The sequence below is a fragment of the Hemibagrus wyckioides genome, linkage group LG04, assembly GCF_019097595.1.
Source record: "Hemibagrus wyckioides isolate EC202008001 linkage group LG04, SWU_Hwy_1.0, whole genome shotgun sequence".
Classification (NCBI taxonomy): domain Eukaryota; kingdom Metazoa; phylum Chordata; class Actinopteri; order Siluriformes; family Bagridae; genus Hemibagrus; species Hemibagrus wyckioides.
The window spans coordinates 20,530,371-20,547,798 of record NC_080713.1 but is presented as its reverse complement, the minus strand read 5'-3'; the positions used below and the strand labels follow the sequence as shown (position 1 = coordinate 20,547,798).

Genomic DNA, 17,428 nt, shown 5'->3' with positions numbered 1-17,428 from the left:
GCCCTATGCGGGGCTCAACCCCAGACGCCCGTGGTGTGTGTGCACACGCCAGCACACAGTGTAATGAGACCCATGCGCAGGATTCAGCAAAGCACTGCTTTTATTACATTTAAGACACGACATAGGGAAACAAACGTAACACTAGACATGGCGTGGTTAACTAAACTAAACAAAACGAAAACCTTAGCTTGGACATGGAACCTAGCAAACAAAACCCCAACAGAAACCACGGTACAGATAACAATCATGGACCAGGATACAAACACAAGGATCCCTATTTATAGGGGTAGACATTAGGGCTAATGGGATACAGGTGACACAATCAGGATAGGAACAATAGGAAGGGCGTAACAAAAGACACACAAAGAAGCAGGCTTCCAAGGTTCACCTGCCAGCGCCCTCTCTGGGCCTGGCAGGGAACTGTCCAGCTGTTCCTGACAGATATGGACTAACATTAAATGTGATGTGAACATTAGGATTGATGAAACCTAAAAATGATCAGTAGACATATACTGGATTGTGGTGCAAACTTATATTTGGTCTGGTTGAATGATATCATTCATTATTTAGTAAAAGAAATAAGGAGTAAATGTTTGGGATTTTGTGATTTGAGGCAAAGTGAGTAAGCAGTGTCATGCGGTTTGGAATGTGCCCTGCTTTCCTGTGCAAATTATTCTGAAGGTTGCCAGTGGCAAGGCAATACATATTCAATGCGAATTTAAGTCTGCATCCCAAAAAGCATAGTATGCACTAAGCAGTATATCGAATACTACTATTGGTACTATAGTAATTTGGCATATACAGTAATGTAGTTTTGGTGGTTTGGGACACAGCCCAGGTTTCCATTTGAAAGTACACAGTATGCATTTCTCTCTCTCTCTCTCTCTCTCTCTCTCTTTATTTTTATTTTTTTATTATATATATATATATATATATATATATATATATATATATATATATATATATATATATATATATATATATATAATACAAAATAATATATATATATATATATATAATTTTCCTGTTTTCTTCGATGTTTGTGCTGTTTTATTGTTCATCACTGGTCAGGTTTGTTTTTCCAGAGGTCTGATGGGCCGAGTTTGGTCATTACCTTCCATGCATGATGTACTGTATGGCAGCCAGCTGTTAATTAGATGCAGCATCTGATTACTTTCAATATGTCTGCTGCTTTCATCAAAGGCAGGGGAGCTGTGCTAAGATCATTTGACTCTCAATTTGTGCTGACTGCTGCACTCGTTCTGAGCAGTCCTGGGGCTGTTCAGTGCCGCGAGGTCACTGATGTAACTTTGTGTGGGGCTTATGCATTCACAGTGGTTGGTTTCCGGAACTAATGTGGCTGTGCTGTTAGAAATTCAGCAAAAGATGACTCAGGAGACAGCAAACTGGTGTTTGCTATTCAGATTCTCAATGTTTATTTGTCTGCTTGAAGTATCTTTAGGTCAGCTTTTTCACCAACAGAAGTATAACTTCGCAAAGTCGTTAAGAGCTCAGCTGTGTTCTCTTCCACCATGCCGAGATGCAAAGAATGAGAATTAAGACATATTCAGAAACATTAGTCATATTTAATACAGCAAGTCAGGGATGATTTAATAATGGTCATAAAAAATCTGAGGAAATAAATTAAAGGCAAATCTTTTCTTCAGTGCAAACTGTCTATCCCAGAAGACTCAGGCAGAGGCCACCTTGGACTTTGTGCCAACCCATCATGGGGCATAACTGCACATGCACACTCACACACAATGAGAACTATAATTTAGAGATACCAATCAGCCTACAAAGCATGTCTTTGGACTGGGGAAGGAAACCGAAATACTCAAAGGTAACACACAAAGCACAGGAAGAAAATCCGTGCAAGATTGGGGCAAGTCAATCTTGAACCCCCAACAAAAGAGGCATGGGGCAAAGATTTACAGTGGCTTGATGTGCAGTGGACTGACTCACAAATGTGAGCTGAATTGCTGAAAATTTTCATAGATGCATTTAAAACAAGAAAAGTCAAGAAAAACTGCTTAGATTAGATATAAACCTCACTGGCATTCCCCAGTAACTTAGTTATTCCAAAATGACATGATTTGTTTCATTCGGCATGAAAAAATGAGACCATGTTTTCATTTTACAGCCAGTAAAACAGCAACTTTATTAAATAACAAAGGCCTTGAGGTTCCTTTCCTCTATCAAATGCATTTTCGGTAATGAATATGCATCGCAATGACTCATCATTTCCATGCTTGTGTGTGCATTTGCCTTTTATTCCCCACAGTCCCTAAAATAAATTTAAACCAGACAACAAAGTGTCTACTGTTAATCGAATTGATTTAAAGACTTTAGGCAGTGTCAGAGGCCAGATGCTTTTGTATAATGGTAGTCAAGACTGATATAGTGGTGGCTTAGAGTGACCATGCCTGCATAGAGGTCTTTTTCACTTAATACACTTAATAAGCAGTGGGCTAAGTGCCAGACAAGGTCAGACCTTCTGCAGTCCTCTGTGCCTTCACCACTGTAAAACAGACTTATAATGTCAGTGTAATCAGCACTGTTATAATATGCAGCAGGCAAAAAAAAATCCTTAAACCAAGGCTATATATTGTCATTGTGATTCACAAGTCATTTCTAACAGGCTTGTATAGATCTGATTTTGTGTGATGCAACATTGAGGAAAAAGCAGTAAATGAGGCTGTGTGATTACAAGTGTAGAATAGGACTGAGCAGAGACGTAGTGCATAACAAAAAAGGGTACAAAAATATGCATCATTTAAAAAACCAAGTAGTGTCCTAATTTTACATTTTGTTCCTAAAAGCTGCTTAAACTAATTCATTCACAATCTTGCAACACTACAGAGCTGTAGAGACTAGGGTGGTTATTTGATTTAAGCAAAAATAATAACTACACTCCATGCACTGAAGTAAAACTTAGCTACCTATATTTCAGTGATGAGATTTCGTTCTAAATGAAAGGACTTGAGTTAGGCACATGCAAGCTTTAGTTTCCAATTTGTCACCTCTCTAATATTGCTTTTCTCATTTCCCTGAGATGGAGGAGCATGACTGTCCATCTGTGTACATCTGGGGCATATCCGCATTTCTCTGCTGGGGAGAAAATGTCCGTGCGAAATTGAAGCCAGTGTCGAATTAGTGGTTGGTGGCTTGGAGAAACGACAGGATCAATCACATTGGCTTTTCATAAAATTGCATTCAATTTTCTCCTCCTCATTAAAGCGTGAGGAAGAGATATACGTGTGTCCGGGAGAAAGACGCATGCCGAAAACTATCACACCTCAATGAACTGCTTCAGCACACATAGATTGGGAAACATGCCACTTTATTTGATTTACATTTTAGTGATATAAAAAAAAGACTTATTTTAGGGAACATTGCATCTCTGTTACTGCTTGCACTTATCAAGCAGGTTAAACGAGAAGAACATTATTTCTCATTTGGACTGCACAATCCGGTTGGCTGGTGTGAAAGTAATCATGTTTTAATTTAGTTCTATTCCCTGGTGTGTGTTGGCTTACATGGATATTTTAAACAGGAGAAAAAAAAATGGCTTCAGTGCTGTGGATGTGCATTTACCATCATTTTAGTCTACATATTGTATGTATGCTGCTCACAAACTCAGGGGTGAGACAAGGTCATGGCTTGACAGAGAGGAGAGATAACCTGATCAGCATTCATAAGGACTACCGCTCGATTCACCTGTGCACATGCATACTTATTATTCATGAAGTCAGGTGTGTCCATATGGAAATAACTGTTAATATTTATATATATATATATATATATATATAATATTATAGAATATATAATTATATATAATATATTATATTTGTCTATGTATCTCAGTGTATGCTGCATTTAAAGTTTTTGTCTATCAGTAAGGGAGCAGCGGTATGCCAGCCTATGCAAAAGGAATTGAAACATGTGCAAACATTGTGCTGTAACTGTCCACATTTATTCCAATATATCTTTCATCTGTGGATGTTCCTACAAGTTCAACAGATAAATGTCTGTAACCTAGAATGCCCCGCCCAGCAAAGACACCCACCTCCTAACCGCTTCCATCTCCATAATTACAGAGCAGGCTTGGCCCAGGAAAGAGAGCGGAGCAATGCATTTACATAAATCTGCATGCATCAAGTAACCACTGGTGACACCAGGAATGTGTTTCCAACAAGGCTAAATGGTAATTCACAAGGCAAGAACATTCCCTTTGTGGAAATAAAACACATTTCCCTGCATTAATCCATGAAAATCAACGTAATCATGTAATACTATAAAGCCGGACTCATCATACGATGACCTTTATGACGATTTTTGCCGTTTCAGTGTGTGTGTGGAAGTACGTGACGGTGGCCGAGCAGCTCAGAAAAGCTGAACTCCGCAGTCTCAATGTGTATGGATTACTGAGCAATAGCAAAAGTATGACAAAATGGCACACTGCTTCACCATGACGTAAAAAAAAAGCACAATGACAAAAAAGTAGGATTTATATTACATATCCATCAAATTTACATTACATACCACATATTTCTGTTTAGAAATATGCAAGTGTTCATATTATTGCGCTCATTCGAATACATTGTTATTTCTGTAGTAACAGCTTGACATGTCGTTCTGTAATTAATGAAAGTTTTAATCATTGCCAAATTGATGTGGCATAATAATCAACCTCGTGGTGGTTACAGTAACTCCACTTTATGTCAGGTCTCATTACAAGGCCCACAGTTGATCTGGTTTATTTATTTATTTATTTATTACGTGATGGTAGCAGAATAATTTTTGGTATAGATGAGTGCTACCACATTGTCCATTTTTGTGTTTTGAGCTCTGTGTATTGTTCGATACCTGATACCACATCGACAAGCTTCACATGGTAATTATGCTTTACAACAAAAATGTAGATGGACATGACTAATTAGACCCATATTTGTTTGTTGAGTAGCTCATTCCAGAGTTAGTCCACCTTTTGCCGTTTTAATAAACTCAGGAACTGGGAAAGCATGCCACTAGCTGTTGGATGGTGGCTATAGGAATTTGTGCTCATTCAGCCATAAGAGCATTACTGACATCAGACTCTGATGTCAGGTGAGAGGTCTGATGCTCAGTCAGCATTCCAGTCTATCCCAAAAGGGTTCAGTGGGGTTGAAGTCAAGGCTTGAGTTCTTCCACACCAGCCTGGCAAACCATGTCTTTATGGATCTTACTATGTCCACATGGCATGCTACAGCATTAAGACATTCTAGCAGTGGTTTGGGGAAGGCCTGCATGTTAGTGTGTAAGTACAGAGTGCAAAGTCAGCCATGATAAGGCACAGATTAAGGGGTTTGGTCAACAAGGTGCTGGAGCTTAAACAACCAACCTTCTGATCTGTAGCCTAGAGCGTTAACCACTGAGCCATCACTCTCCATCATTTGTCCACATTTTAACTTGACTATATAGCATACATTTATAGAAAGGAAATTATTTCTAACCTGGTGTCACCCACATGAGGATTGGTTTCCCTTTTGAGTGTGGTTCCTCTAAAGGTTTCTTCTTCATATACACTTTTGCCTATGGCTTGCTCATTAGGTTGAAATATAAATTAGAATTATTTTTATTCTTAATTGTTATATTCCTGTAAAGCTGCTTTGTGACAAGGTCCATTGTTAAAACCGCAATACAAATAAAATTTAATTAAACTGAATTTGATAGCATACAGAAAGGGCACATTTCTTTTTCGGCCCATATTTACAACTAAAGCGGCTTAAAAAAACAACATGCTCAATTTAATTACTTAATAATTACCACACAATTCAATAACACACTGTGAACACAAACACCCACATAAAAGAAGATCAGGCAAATAGCTGCCTTGCCTTTTTGGCTGACAGTGGAGAGCCGTTATTCTCTACCTTGTTGCGCAACCTGTTGACATGGCTGTGAGTTTTTTGTTTTTTTTTTGAAAAGGAGAAAGAAATTCTGGCAGGAAAGCTAGGCTCCCACTGGGAAACCAATTCAATGCCAGCAAGACATTACTACGGATCCCAGAGGAGCTTAAAATGTGCTCATAGACATTACAGTGAATCTCGGAGGAGCTGCAGCCCACTGAGTTGTGACAACTCTGACACACAAACTGTTCAACAGTGGGGAACAACCGTGAGGGAGCATACATGTGCTGACCGATCATCAAAACTGCAATTAACTTACAGACATACTAGAGTTGGCTTTATTTTTTCTTCACTTGCACTAACTGGTACTTCCTTGTTTTCCAAAAATCTCCTGTTTATATCTAATCATTTGTTTTGCATTTGCGTCAATTAAAATTAATTGCTCCTTCACTGTATAGTTAAGAGTTGTTCAGTCATGAAGCATGTCGGGACACCATAAAACATGGAGAATTAGTCATGAAGAGTATGAGGCACACAAAACTGAAATATATGTCTGATTCCCATGAGATTTTGTCAAAGAGAAGGAAATTCCCTTCAGCAGATGCTGCATGAGACTCCACGTAAGCCTTTGTAAACATCAGAAAAATCAAAGAGAGTAATTTATGAGTGCTAGAATATTTTGTGGGTTTGTTTTTAAGCATGAAAAGGCACGAATTATGAGAGAAGCAAGCTGAAAAAGCAGCCCACACACACTCACCTTTCGCTAAGACCCCAGAGAAATATTTAACACAAACACAAGCTATGTTTAAATGCAGCCGAATAATCTGTTAATAACCCGACTGAGAGCCATATCAGAATAAAAAAACATTACATATACACTTCAATTGGAATACTTAAAAGCTAATACAAATGAAATGCGCATAACTTTGAATCTGATTACAAGTAATGTGCATACGAATGCAGAATGTGTACAGAGTGTCCAATGTTAGGATGCAGTACAGGAATCTGCAATCAGAATGAATGAATTCATTCAGAAATCTTTGCATGTAAACCGATACAGACTGGAATTACAAGTTATGCTGATTATCTTACAACTTATTTAGCAGACTCCATAATTCAAACCCATCCCTTACCTTGCAGGAGAGGTTGATCTTTCAGGAACCCTCCATCATACTCCACATGGTACTTCTTCACCTGAAAGCCAGGTGAGCATGCTGAATCCTCTGCCTCTTCTTGAGCTACAGTGCACACAATCTGGAAGCAAAGAGAAATAGTAAAGTATATGAATACTTTCCTTAAAGTCCCAGTCCCATCAGTTGCTGTGCTGCTAGTGATTACCATCTACACACACTAATTAGCCCTAAAATAACTTATGCCTGAAATCAATCCTGTAATTTGTCTCCTTAGCTTAATTTCGAACTGTAGTCTGATCATATTCATGGGGGCTTTCTTTAATGAGTTATTCTCATGGTAAATTAAGCACATAGACAGCATTTTCTTCCACAAATCAATCAGCCTGCATGTCTTTATATTCCACCTAACTTGTGTGCTGAGTGAAAAGAAGAAAAAGTATGCACCACATTGACGAATTTTCCTGGAATCTATTAATGATCTGTGCAATTTGCGTCTTATTTCGCAATGTAATTTGAGGCTTACCATAAATGCTTTCCCCACATAATAATATAAGACTTAAGCTAACCATTGGTGGGTCAATGTAGGCTTTTATAATTAAAATTAATCACCAAGTTCATTTTCTCTGCTCCTCACAATGCAGTGCATTTTTTCCCCCCAGAAAGTAAGAACATTGGCTTTTCTACAGAAAGCTGAATGGATCAATTATAGTAATTTGTGGTTGTCTTCCTCTCAGCAAAGTGCTACTCCCCATTAAAAGATAAAGGTAATCATCTAGTTTTTAAAAGCCATTGGGAACAACTGCTCAAAGTCTAGATAAAGCTTGGAGGTTGAGTTTGTCAGAGGGTTTGTAAGAGCCCTGCAGGCATGGTGAACATACCTGTCTTTCTGACTGTCACTCCCATTTTTGCTCCAACTACTATTATTACTCCTTCACACCTATTTTTGTCTTCCATCAATCACCATTTTTAGATAGGAAGAAGCCCAAATTTGCTCTGACAATGATACAAGCATGGCTGCATATAAGTGTCTAAGAGCCATTACTCTCTTTAAAAGGCCTGTAGTTTGTAGACCTGCACACACAACAACCTTGGACTAGAATAATATAGAATAATCATGTATGAATAATATTACCAATAACATAACAAATCTACTTGTGTAAACAGAAATGGAAATTGTGTAGATTTCCATTTGTATACACTATTATGACTTAGTGAATAAAATGGAATAAAAAAGCTTACTGTGATGCTGGTTAAAGATATTCTGCTTCCCACTGTGGGGTTTTTTTAAGCTGGTATCAAGTCAAATGATCATACAATTAAGAAATCAGTCCAGTCTGTCATAATGCTAGCTTGATTTGTAGAATTTGTGAATGGAAGTGCAGAAGAGGCAGAGGGGCTCATGTGGGCAGCCAGCTGCCAGATTCATGCACATTACCAGGCTGGCTCACTCACAGCTGGTGTGCCTCACTCTTAATTAGTAGAAGCATATGGAAGGAAGTTAGAGGAATAGTAGAGAGGACAGAGGAGTCTAGACAGTTCTAAAGAAAGCAGACTGGACAGAGAAAAGTAGGGGTTTTCTACCTAGAAACATGACGCAGAACGGTTTGGGCACAAATCTAAAACCAGCATCAGTATCTGTATCCCAGCATCAGCATCATCAGCATCATCACATAACTCTACCTAGAAAAGTCAATGTTTCTGTTGAGGTTACCAGATGTACCTAGTGATATGTATGAGTGGGAAAATGTCGCTGGTTTTAAAATAAACCATGCCTGCCAACACCTCAAATCTTCAAAAAAAATAAGATTCGGTGCCTGTTTTGTGGTGTCCAGATTCAGCATTGAATTTCTTTGTCATGTTATACTTCACAGTGGTGAATAATTACTTATATAACTTCCACACAAGTGTTTCTATTTTCATATCTTCAAAGTAAATCAAACCCATTTCTACTCTCTGAGACGCTTCAAGTGTTTGTTCAAAAGCGTCTGAAATTTGAAGAAGAAAAGCATCTCACTGTAAGGCAACAGTGTCCTGACACATTATATATCTCAAACATTAAACAAGAAAATAATTCATTTGTTTATACTGATTAAAAATTGCCTGATAAGGAGCTGCACAAATTTACATGGCTGAATTTCAAATGGCATTTGTACAGTGCTCTAGCGAGTGTGTACAGCTTTATTAGCTTTATTATGGTACAATGTAATGAATAAACAGCGAAAGAAGCCATGTGGGATTCAGCCTCATAAAATTATGTCAGATTAAAGTGTACTTTATGTGGATCACGGGTGAGAAGCAAAACTGAGCTAGGTATCAACAACAAGAAGACAAATATGACAAATCTGAATGTTTGAACTGTGTGTTATAAATATGATGAAGGCCAATTATAAAGAAAAAAAGTCAGTACTGAAGATTGCTGTTCAGGCAGAAATCTATCTAGATATATTATCAGGACAACTGCTAAAATATGTTGATTACATATGACCCATCTGTTTTTGGCACTATATATACTGTAACTCAGGATCTATGCTACGAGTCAGCACACTTGTTAAAACACCCTTCACACTTGTATTTGGTTCCTGGCCAAACAAATGCCAAAAGACTACACAGGTATGGGATTGTTCACTGAACAGTAAAAATGATGATGAAATGCCGGGCTGCAAATAATTTGCTGAGTGAAGCTACACTTCCCAGTGTTAATGTGAGAAAAGAGAAGCAACTCTTCTTCCAAAACTCATGCCAGGCAGTTTCCAAGTTAGTTTAACTTTCTATAAAAATGTAGGTCTGTCTCAGTTTATCATTCATATTTTTGGTATCATTTTATTTAATTGGATGGCATGGCAGTCTATTGCATTTAAATACGAGAAGCTAAATCAAGCTTAGAGAGAATTTGGCATTGCTAATTAACCTACAGGAATGTTTCTGAAGGCAAATGAAAACCCAGGGAGAATATGAGAAACTCTAAATAGACAGTAACTCAAACTCAGGATCAAAACCAGATACCCTGAGACAGCAACGCAACATGCTGCTCCTCTGTTATTATATCAGCACTATCAAAATAGACTGCTCTGTGTTTTTCCTGCTCACAAAAAAAAAAAAACCTAAGCCAAGCCATGTCTTGTTAGTAATGAAGTCAATCAGTATTTACACACATGATGAGCCCCATCCTGGAGAAACAGCCATGGATCTGACTCAGTAGGACACAGCTTATATGGAGGCTTATCAAGAATAGCATTCCACTATTCTCAGAGTGGGAACAAAAAAAAGATGTCAAGGGTGATATCACCACTGTGAATCTGCATGAACACTCTCAAAACAGCAAGCGATGGTAGCAATTAGACAAAGTCGTGCATATGCGAGAGAGGAAAATAAAGAAGATGTATGAAATTCATGATTGTGTGTATCTGTCTAAACACAAAAAAATCAGACCTGATTGACAATAGATTACAGGGTTGGAGCAAACAGAAGGATTGGAAGCATACTGTTTTGTGTTTGCAATGTTTGAGAAAGTCATTCTGTGTGTGTGTGTGTGTGTTTGAGAGAGAGAGAGAGAGAGAGAGAGAGAGAGAGAGAATGAGAGTACCTTCATTTTATCTTAGGCAGACGAGCATTGGTATTTACATTAACATCAACCAATGAAGGACAGTAATCAGTATTAAACATGAGGTGAGTTAATGGAAATAGCAAAGCAGAGAAAAGCAGAACGCAACGATAAGACCATTCTGACATTAATAGCTTTACTATGTAACGAATGACGTCTTTATCCTTATAATGACATGGCTACGACAAGACCGTAATTTCTCTCACCGAGAAAAAATTCATTATGTAAGGAATAAAACACGTTGGGTGTGCTGATAGAAGCAATTAATCAGTTGTAGGGTAATGTGATGTGGCCAGATGTGAAGCAGAGTTACAGTTGATTATTGTATACTCACATACAGCCTGCAGCTTTTAAGTTATTAATTAACGAGACATTGTACTTTTTAACTATTTAGAGTTACATTTAATGTTATTGATTATCCATAAGGCAAGGTAGTTCCTGTTATCAATTACTTAATAACATAACTAAATTCTGTAAAAGCTGTTTTGTTTGTTTGTTTGTTTGTTTGTTTTTAACATATTTCTTTTGTTATTTTTCTCTTTTAAAGTTTATGACTGGCATGTCACCAAGAAAAACTGGAAGGCAGGAAGACACTGTTGTGTCAGACATTTCACTGACTGTTACAAAGCACTGACACCCGAGACGTTTCTTTATTAAATAACACAACACATTGTGTGAACAACACATTCTTCATCTGTTTATTATTTATGAGCTTTAGATTATGTTTAGCATTCACCACATAGGTCTCTGTGAATGAGCTGTTATACGGAAACAATAACATATTAGACCCAGCGCAGTCAATTTAACCTGCGATTTGAATTAGCGCCAGAACTATTGCTGAGCCGTACCATTAAAGAAAATGAATCCACACCTTCCGACCAATCAGAATCACGAGCTAAACAGCACCGTGGCAAAAACAGCAACATTAACACCACAGAAATGAGCCTAAGAGGCACAGAGAGAAAAACTATGAGTCAGTGCTAGTAATACAAAGAAACAAGTGTGAAAAAGTCTCGGCTGATAGGTTGATACACAGAGTCGGAGACTCAGAGAGATATGTGCCCTTGTTTGAAGTGTCAGAAGAAAGGAGAGTACATGTACATTGGATAGACCTGCCTTCATCTCAGCTGTGAGTATACTCAAGGGGAAAGCAATATCCAGACAGAAGAAACCTCCTATATTCAGGATCTATCCCTAGCTACATATCCTCTCTCTGACAAACACGCCCCTTTCTTCTTCTTTCGTCTGCCTTTACCTCTCTACACGCGGTAACTGATGTATTTAAAAGTCAGTGACCGTATTATTGCCGTGAATCCGACTGCGGTTGACTTCATTAGTGTGCAATAATTCGGCTCAGTGTGAGATCCATATTAAGCACAGTCAAGGAGACTGGTACTGATAGACTGACTGAAGGGACAGTAGTGAGAAAATTGCAAAATGCCCCCCACTGTCCCAAGCAGATACATTTTAATTCTCTTTTACAAGCTGTCTTTGATTCAGACATGCCTTTACAGCTGGAACCACATGCTTAAGAAGCAAAGGGAAACACAGAGAAGATAGGATAGTTAGACAGTTTGAGTGAGCGGCAGTGAGACAATAACAAGGCAGCGGACAAATAAGAGAAAAACAAATATCCAAGTAGAAGCACAGATGAAAGAATGCAAGATCTCCAGAGGAGAGAAGAGAGGATATTGTACTTTACAAGGCTCAGCTAAGATATATAGCCAGGTTATGAGATTTACCAGCTTCTTCTGAGAGTCTGGAGTCTTGTCACTGTCTCACCGAGAGGAATCTGTGTTCAATCTCATTCAAAGTCTGAACTCATAAATACTGCTTTCATGATATATTAATCATTTAAATGAGGGCTGCATATTAAAACTGGGCTAAAATGGGGCATGTCCACTATGGTAATTAGGTTGCTAATTGAACACATTTATTTATGTGTTTTCACAAACACACCTCCAAAGTAGTAAGGGTAATTCATTAGGAATTCTGTTCCTGTTAACGACTGGATTTGAACTCTCCATCTCTGGGCTGGGATATGAAGTGTTTGCCTCATTTATTTCTCCTCAGTAAAGCTCCAGGATCAAGAAGACCCATCCCATCCCTCTTATCTTAGGCAGCATGAAGTAAAGAGCTATCATGTCTACAATGCTGTAATCCTACTCTGTCACAATCTGCCTAAATTTCTTGTTAGACCATCTGACCTTAATCCTACTGTAGGCGGATAAAAGTAGGAAAGAAAAAGGATGACACAGGGGAAACCCTCAGCGCTAACTCTGAAGTTGCTGCGACTAACGTGTTCTGTCTTAATTAGAGAAATGTCAGGAGTATAAAAGGAAGACAAGCTTTTAAGTATAAATGAAGGGAAGTCGGTAAGGCTGTCGCAGTGTAACTTTAGAATTACATCAAATTCTCAGACACATTGTCGCAGGGCTACGCTGTCTGAGTGTGGCTTAGTAGGCTACAGATGGAAAAAATGTGGCTCTGTTTTTCTGTGACAGGCATTTAGATGGCACAGTTTGAATCCACTTGATCCCTTAGAGGGTTGGATCATTGTAGTCACCAGATTTAAACCCAATTCAACCCCTAATAAAAGATTTTGGACAACAAACCACCAAAATATCTTTTAGAAGAAGAAGAGACTTGTAGCATCTAATGCTATTGTGCACTGAAGCTCATCAGGTGGCATGTGGTATCCCAATACCTGATTAAAACACTGTTGTTTTTTCTTTTAATTTATCACTTCTATGTGTCTGTCTGTTTTTCTCAAGAGCTTTCTCTTTAAACATTCATTAATTCATGATGATCTAAGTCATATCAACCTATTTTCTGCCCCTGAAGTCTGTGTGGTTTTTCACTGAGATATGCTCATCTGTCATTCAGCAGATCAGTATGAGTCACTGAATCTTAGAGTAATGACCGTGAGTCGCTTCCCTCTCATTCAGCTGATTACTTGAGTCAGTGAGTCCCATTCAGGTTCATTCGGTCTGTGAGGGAGATTTTCAGCATTTCATGGATATTTTTTAGTCTTCAGAATTCCAAAATAAAAGTATCTATATAACATTACATATGAAGACTTTGTTACACAATAAGAGGTGTACCAAAGTACCAAAAATACAATTAAATATATAATCATAAAATAAATTAAGAAGAAGTAGGGGGTGATTTAAATCCAAGATAAAATTACAAAAATAATATTTACTGCAGTAAAATACAGGTGACAGAGAATGTGTGCCTGAATAAGCTATGTAAGCTGTAAGCTATGGCAGTCACGTTGGAGGCCCAGGTAGGTGTCTTGGCCAGCAGTGCCATTAAGGGACTGACTTCATTGATGAAGGCCGAAAGCTCCTTGACAGAGTCTGGTGTAAATGTCAGCTCCACGGAAAATCAATAAAGCAATATAAGTTCAGGGAAAATCTGACTGGCTGACACCATACCAGCTAGTGAGTGCTACGTGTGAAGCCATGAAACACAAAGACAAACACGTGCACAAAGACAGAAAAGTATAAATGATCGACAGAGCAAAGGTTTGAACACACAACTGTCATTTGGGGTGCAGAAATTATTGATCTGAACCTCCCAAAAAGGTTTATGCTAGGATTCATGCTCACTTGAATGAATAATCTCACTTGGATACTGTAGATTTGTACATAAGAAGACCAATGCACTGTATGCACATATTCATCCAGCGTAAACCAGAAGAAGATGAGCTTTTTCTTCCTCTCAAGAATTCTTCTTCATATCATCTCAGGGAGTTTTTCCTTTTTCTTGTTTATTAAAAATCTGAATTTCCATATAAATCTGGATTTTTGTAAGGCTGATTTAGGATAATGTGTCTTGTCAAAATCACTATACAAATAAAAATGCACTGAATCTATTCTGTAATCGAATCCACGATATTCCCAACCTCTAGCATTAATACAGTCCATGTCTTTTTTCCATACTCAGGCATTCTCATAACTAGCCAAAAAGATGTCCTCATTTGTGGAAAGAAAATGAGATGAATGTCCCTTCAGTTCTGCCAGCTCCATTGGCCAGTGGCTGGTCAGAGCACATGCAGGACTGAGCCTCAGTGACCTCTACCTGGCCACAGCCGAATCAATCAGACTGGATCTCAAATACATGCAAATGGTCCAGCCAGCCAGAACACACTCTGAGACACCTGCCTGTACAGGAAGCTGGACACTTCACAGTGCTGGGCTGATGAATGTGGACTGGAAAATAATGAGAATACAGATCAGATATATCTTGACTGCTCATATTTGTAACTCTAAGTGACCCATATCTGTCTTTCATGATTGCACCTGCACATTGAACTGCCTCTCATGCACACATTTATCAAGCAACAAAAAAAATCATCATATTTGTGAGGCAATCTATCACAGTTGAAGCAAAGATGAATGCTCTAATGGCCCAAGCCTACATTGCAATTGCATCTGAAGGTTGGGTAACAACTCATCACGTGTACACAATCAGGTCAAGAAGGCAGAAAAATGGCAGATGGCTAGCTTCTGCTATATTTACTGCTTCTGCTGGAGCTACTGCACTGAGAGATGTGTGGGTACAGCAGAGGAGACTGTAATGGTGGGACTGCACTGTGGATGGATTTACAGAATATTTCCTGACGGGAGAATTTCTATGTCACTTTAGGTAGCATTGCCACATCAGAGCTCCAAGGTCCTGGGTTCAATCCTGAGCATGATTAACTACCTAAGAGGGGTTTCACATGTTCTCCCTGTAGGATCACTGTTTTCCTTCCACTGTCCAAAACATGCATGTAGATTAGATATGTATAGTTGCCTGTATGTGTGAGTGACTGTGTCTGTGTGTAGGTGATGCCAGGACTGGTGTCCCACCTGGAATGTTTCCTACCACCAAGCATCCACTGTTCCTGAGATTGGCTCCAGACTCACTGTGATCCTGATGAGGACAAAGTGAAGACTGAACATCAGTGAATGGTTGTGGTTTGCAATTCCTGGCCAACTGTCTCAAACACTACTCGGCTTCTGTAGCAAACTTTTCAAATATTGAGTAAATCACCAATCCCCCATTATTCCACTGAATATTATTCAGTCACTACTATTATTGTCCTCCGTTGTCCAAATGGTTTTCCACACTGAAGACATTGGATAATGAGGTCGATAAGTACAAGCACTGGTAAAAAGGCACCTAAATTCTGTCTATTCCTATTCACATTACAAGGCCACATCAGATATGTAGCCAATCTATGACCACATGCAAAAGCACCCGAGGTTTGCTTTTAAAAGATCAGACATTTATATCCCCCCAGACCTAAAAAAAAATAATAATAATAATCACTTCAAACTGTGGAGTGAAAGAGAGAAATATAGGAACAAAGAAAGTTCCTGGTTTGAGATAGCAGCTTTTGAGATTTGTATTATTAATGAGGTTAGAGGAAAGCATTATTAGCAGGCATGGCATTAGTGACAGAATTATAAAAGAAATTCCTTTCCTGAAGGGCAAACGTCTGAAGGGTTATTTGCCAATTGATTGTGCTTTGTTTTATGTTCTAAGACCCTCTGTTTGTGTATTATACCAACACAACAGCTGTGCAAAGCCTTGAAAACATTTTAAAAGGGAGCATGGCAATATCCAATGCTGTTTATTCAGCCATTCCTATTCAGTGTGGCTTTGCAGTCATCTCAGGAGCCTGAATCCCTGGCACAGGTCCATGCCAACATCCAGAAAACATGGCCTAAAGATGACTGAGCTATTAAGAACCCCGAGTAGCTTTCATTGTCATACTAATCTCAAAGAAGCTTATAGATCTGCAATTACATTAAGTTTATACTTGAGATCTGGAGTTCTGGAGCTTGATTCTTCACCAGCAGAATCTAGCTTTCCATGTAAAAGGTTGATAGCACTACCACATATTGGGTTTATGTCTGTTGCCCCAACTTACATCTATAGAACAATTTCAAGTTCAATAACTCCAGAGATTGTTGCTGTCTTCACTCGCTTCATATTGGACCAAGAGTCTAGAAAGGCAGGAAGTAAATGATTAGACGAGGGGTTTCTATGAGGAAAATAAAAGAGTGAGAGGTCTCAGGCTGAACAATTGTGTTCCATGCTCGATTATCTACTCTTCTCAACATCACATCCAGCCCCGGCTCCATTTATCAGTTTAAAGGGCAAGTGTGCCAATAAGCCCTCTGGCCTATGCAGCACCCCTCCTTCTTTCTTTCAACAGAGATTGAATTGAGAACGGCTGGTCAATGGATTTCAGGGCAAAAAATGATTTCTTTTGATGTTTTGTCTGTGTTGGGTAAACTTTCAACCAACCGAGCAAGCTGCTTATCAAGTTCCTTTCCTTTGTTACTGTATCCCTGTGAACTGACGATAAAGATTTGGGGTGCAAATGGTTTAGATGATGCTCTAAGCGTTGGATGAGGTTGAAGTCTTGGCTTTAGTTTCATTGCTGGATTTCACAACCATACCTTAGCTCAGGCTGGATGAGTTTGAGACTCAGGCTTTTACATTTTTAAATTCTTGCCTTTGTCTACTTAACCCCTACCAATTAATAGAGCATACCAGGAGACCACAGCAATGTACAAGATCAGCCATGTCAGTAAGATGACTTAGCTATGGATTACAAACAAACTAACAGTAGCACAAACATGATGCAGCATGCAAATGTATCCCACCTCTTGGTTTTTCTCTCAATTTCATCCTATTCCTTCACTCTGATACCTCAAGCCTCCCTGTGCCACTGATCATAGAGACCACAAAATGTTTTTCTGTTCTATCTTAAAATCACAATGATTAAATGCAATAATGCA

At 38.7% G+C, this 17,428-nt stretch overlaps 1 protein-coding gene across 1 annotated transcript in view; it reads right to left on the bottom strand.

The window, feature by feature from the left end:
* Positions 1-17,428, bottom strand: part of cdh13 (cadherin 13, H-cadherin (heart)) — a 344,517-nt gene that overhangs the window by 258,328 nt on the left and 68,761 nt on the right. Inside the window, exon 2 of the mRNA XM_058388412.1 lies at positions 7,025-7,145. Within this exon, the coding sequence (XP_058244395.1) occupies positions 7,025-7,145 (121 nt within the window). The remainder of the gene's footprint in view (positions 1-7,024; positions 7,146-17,428) is intronic.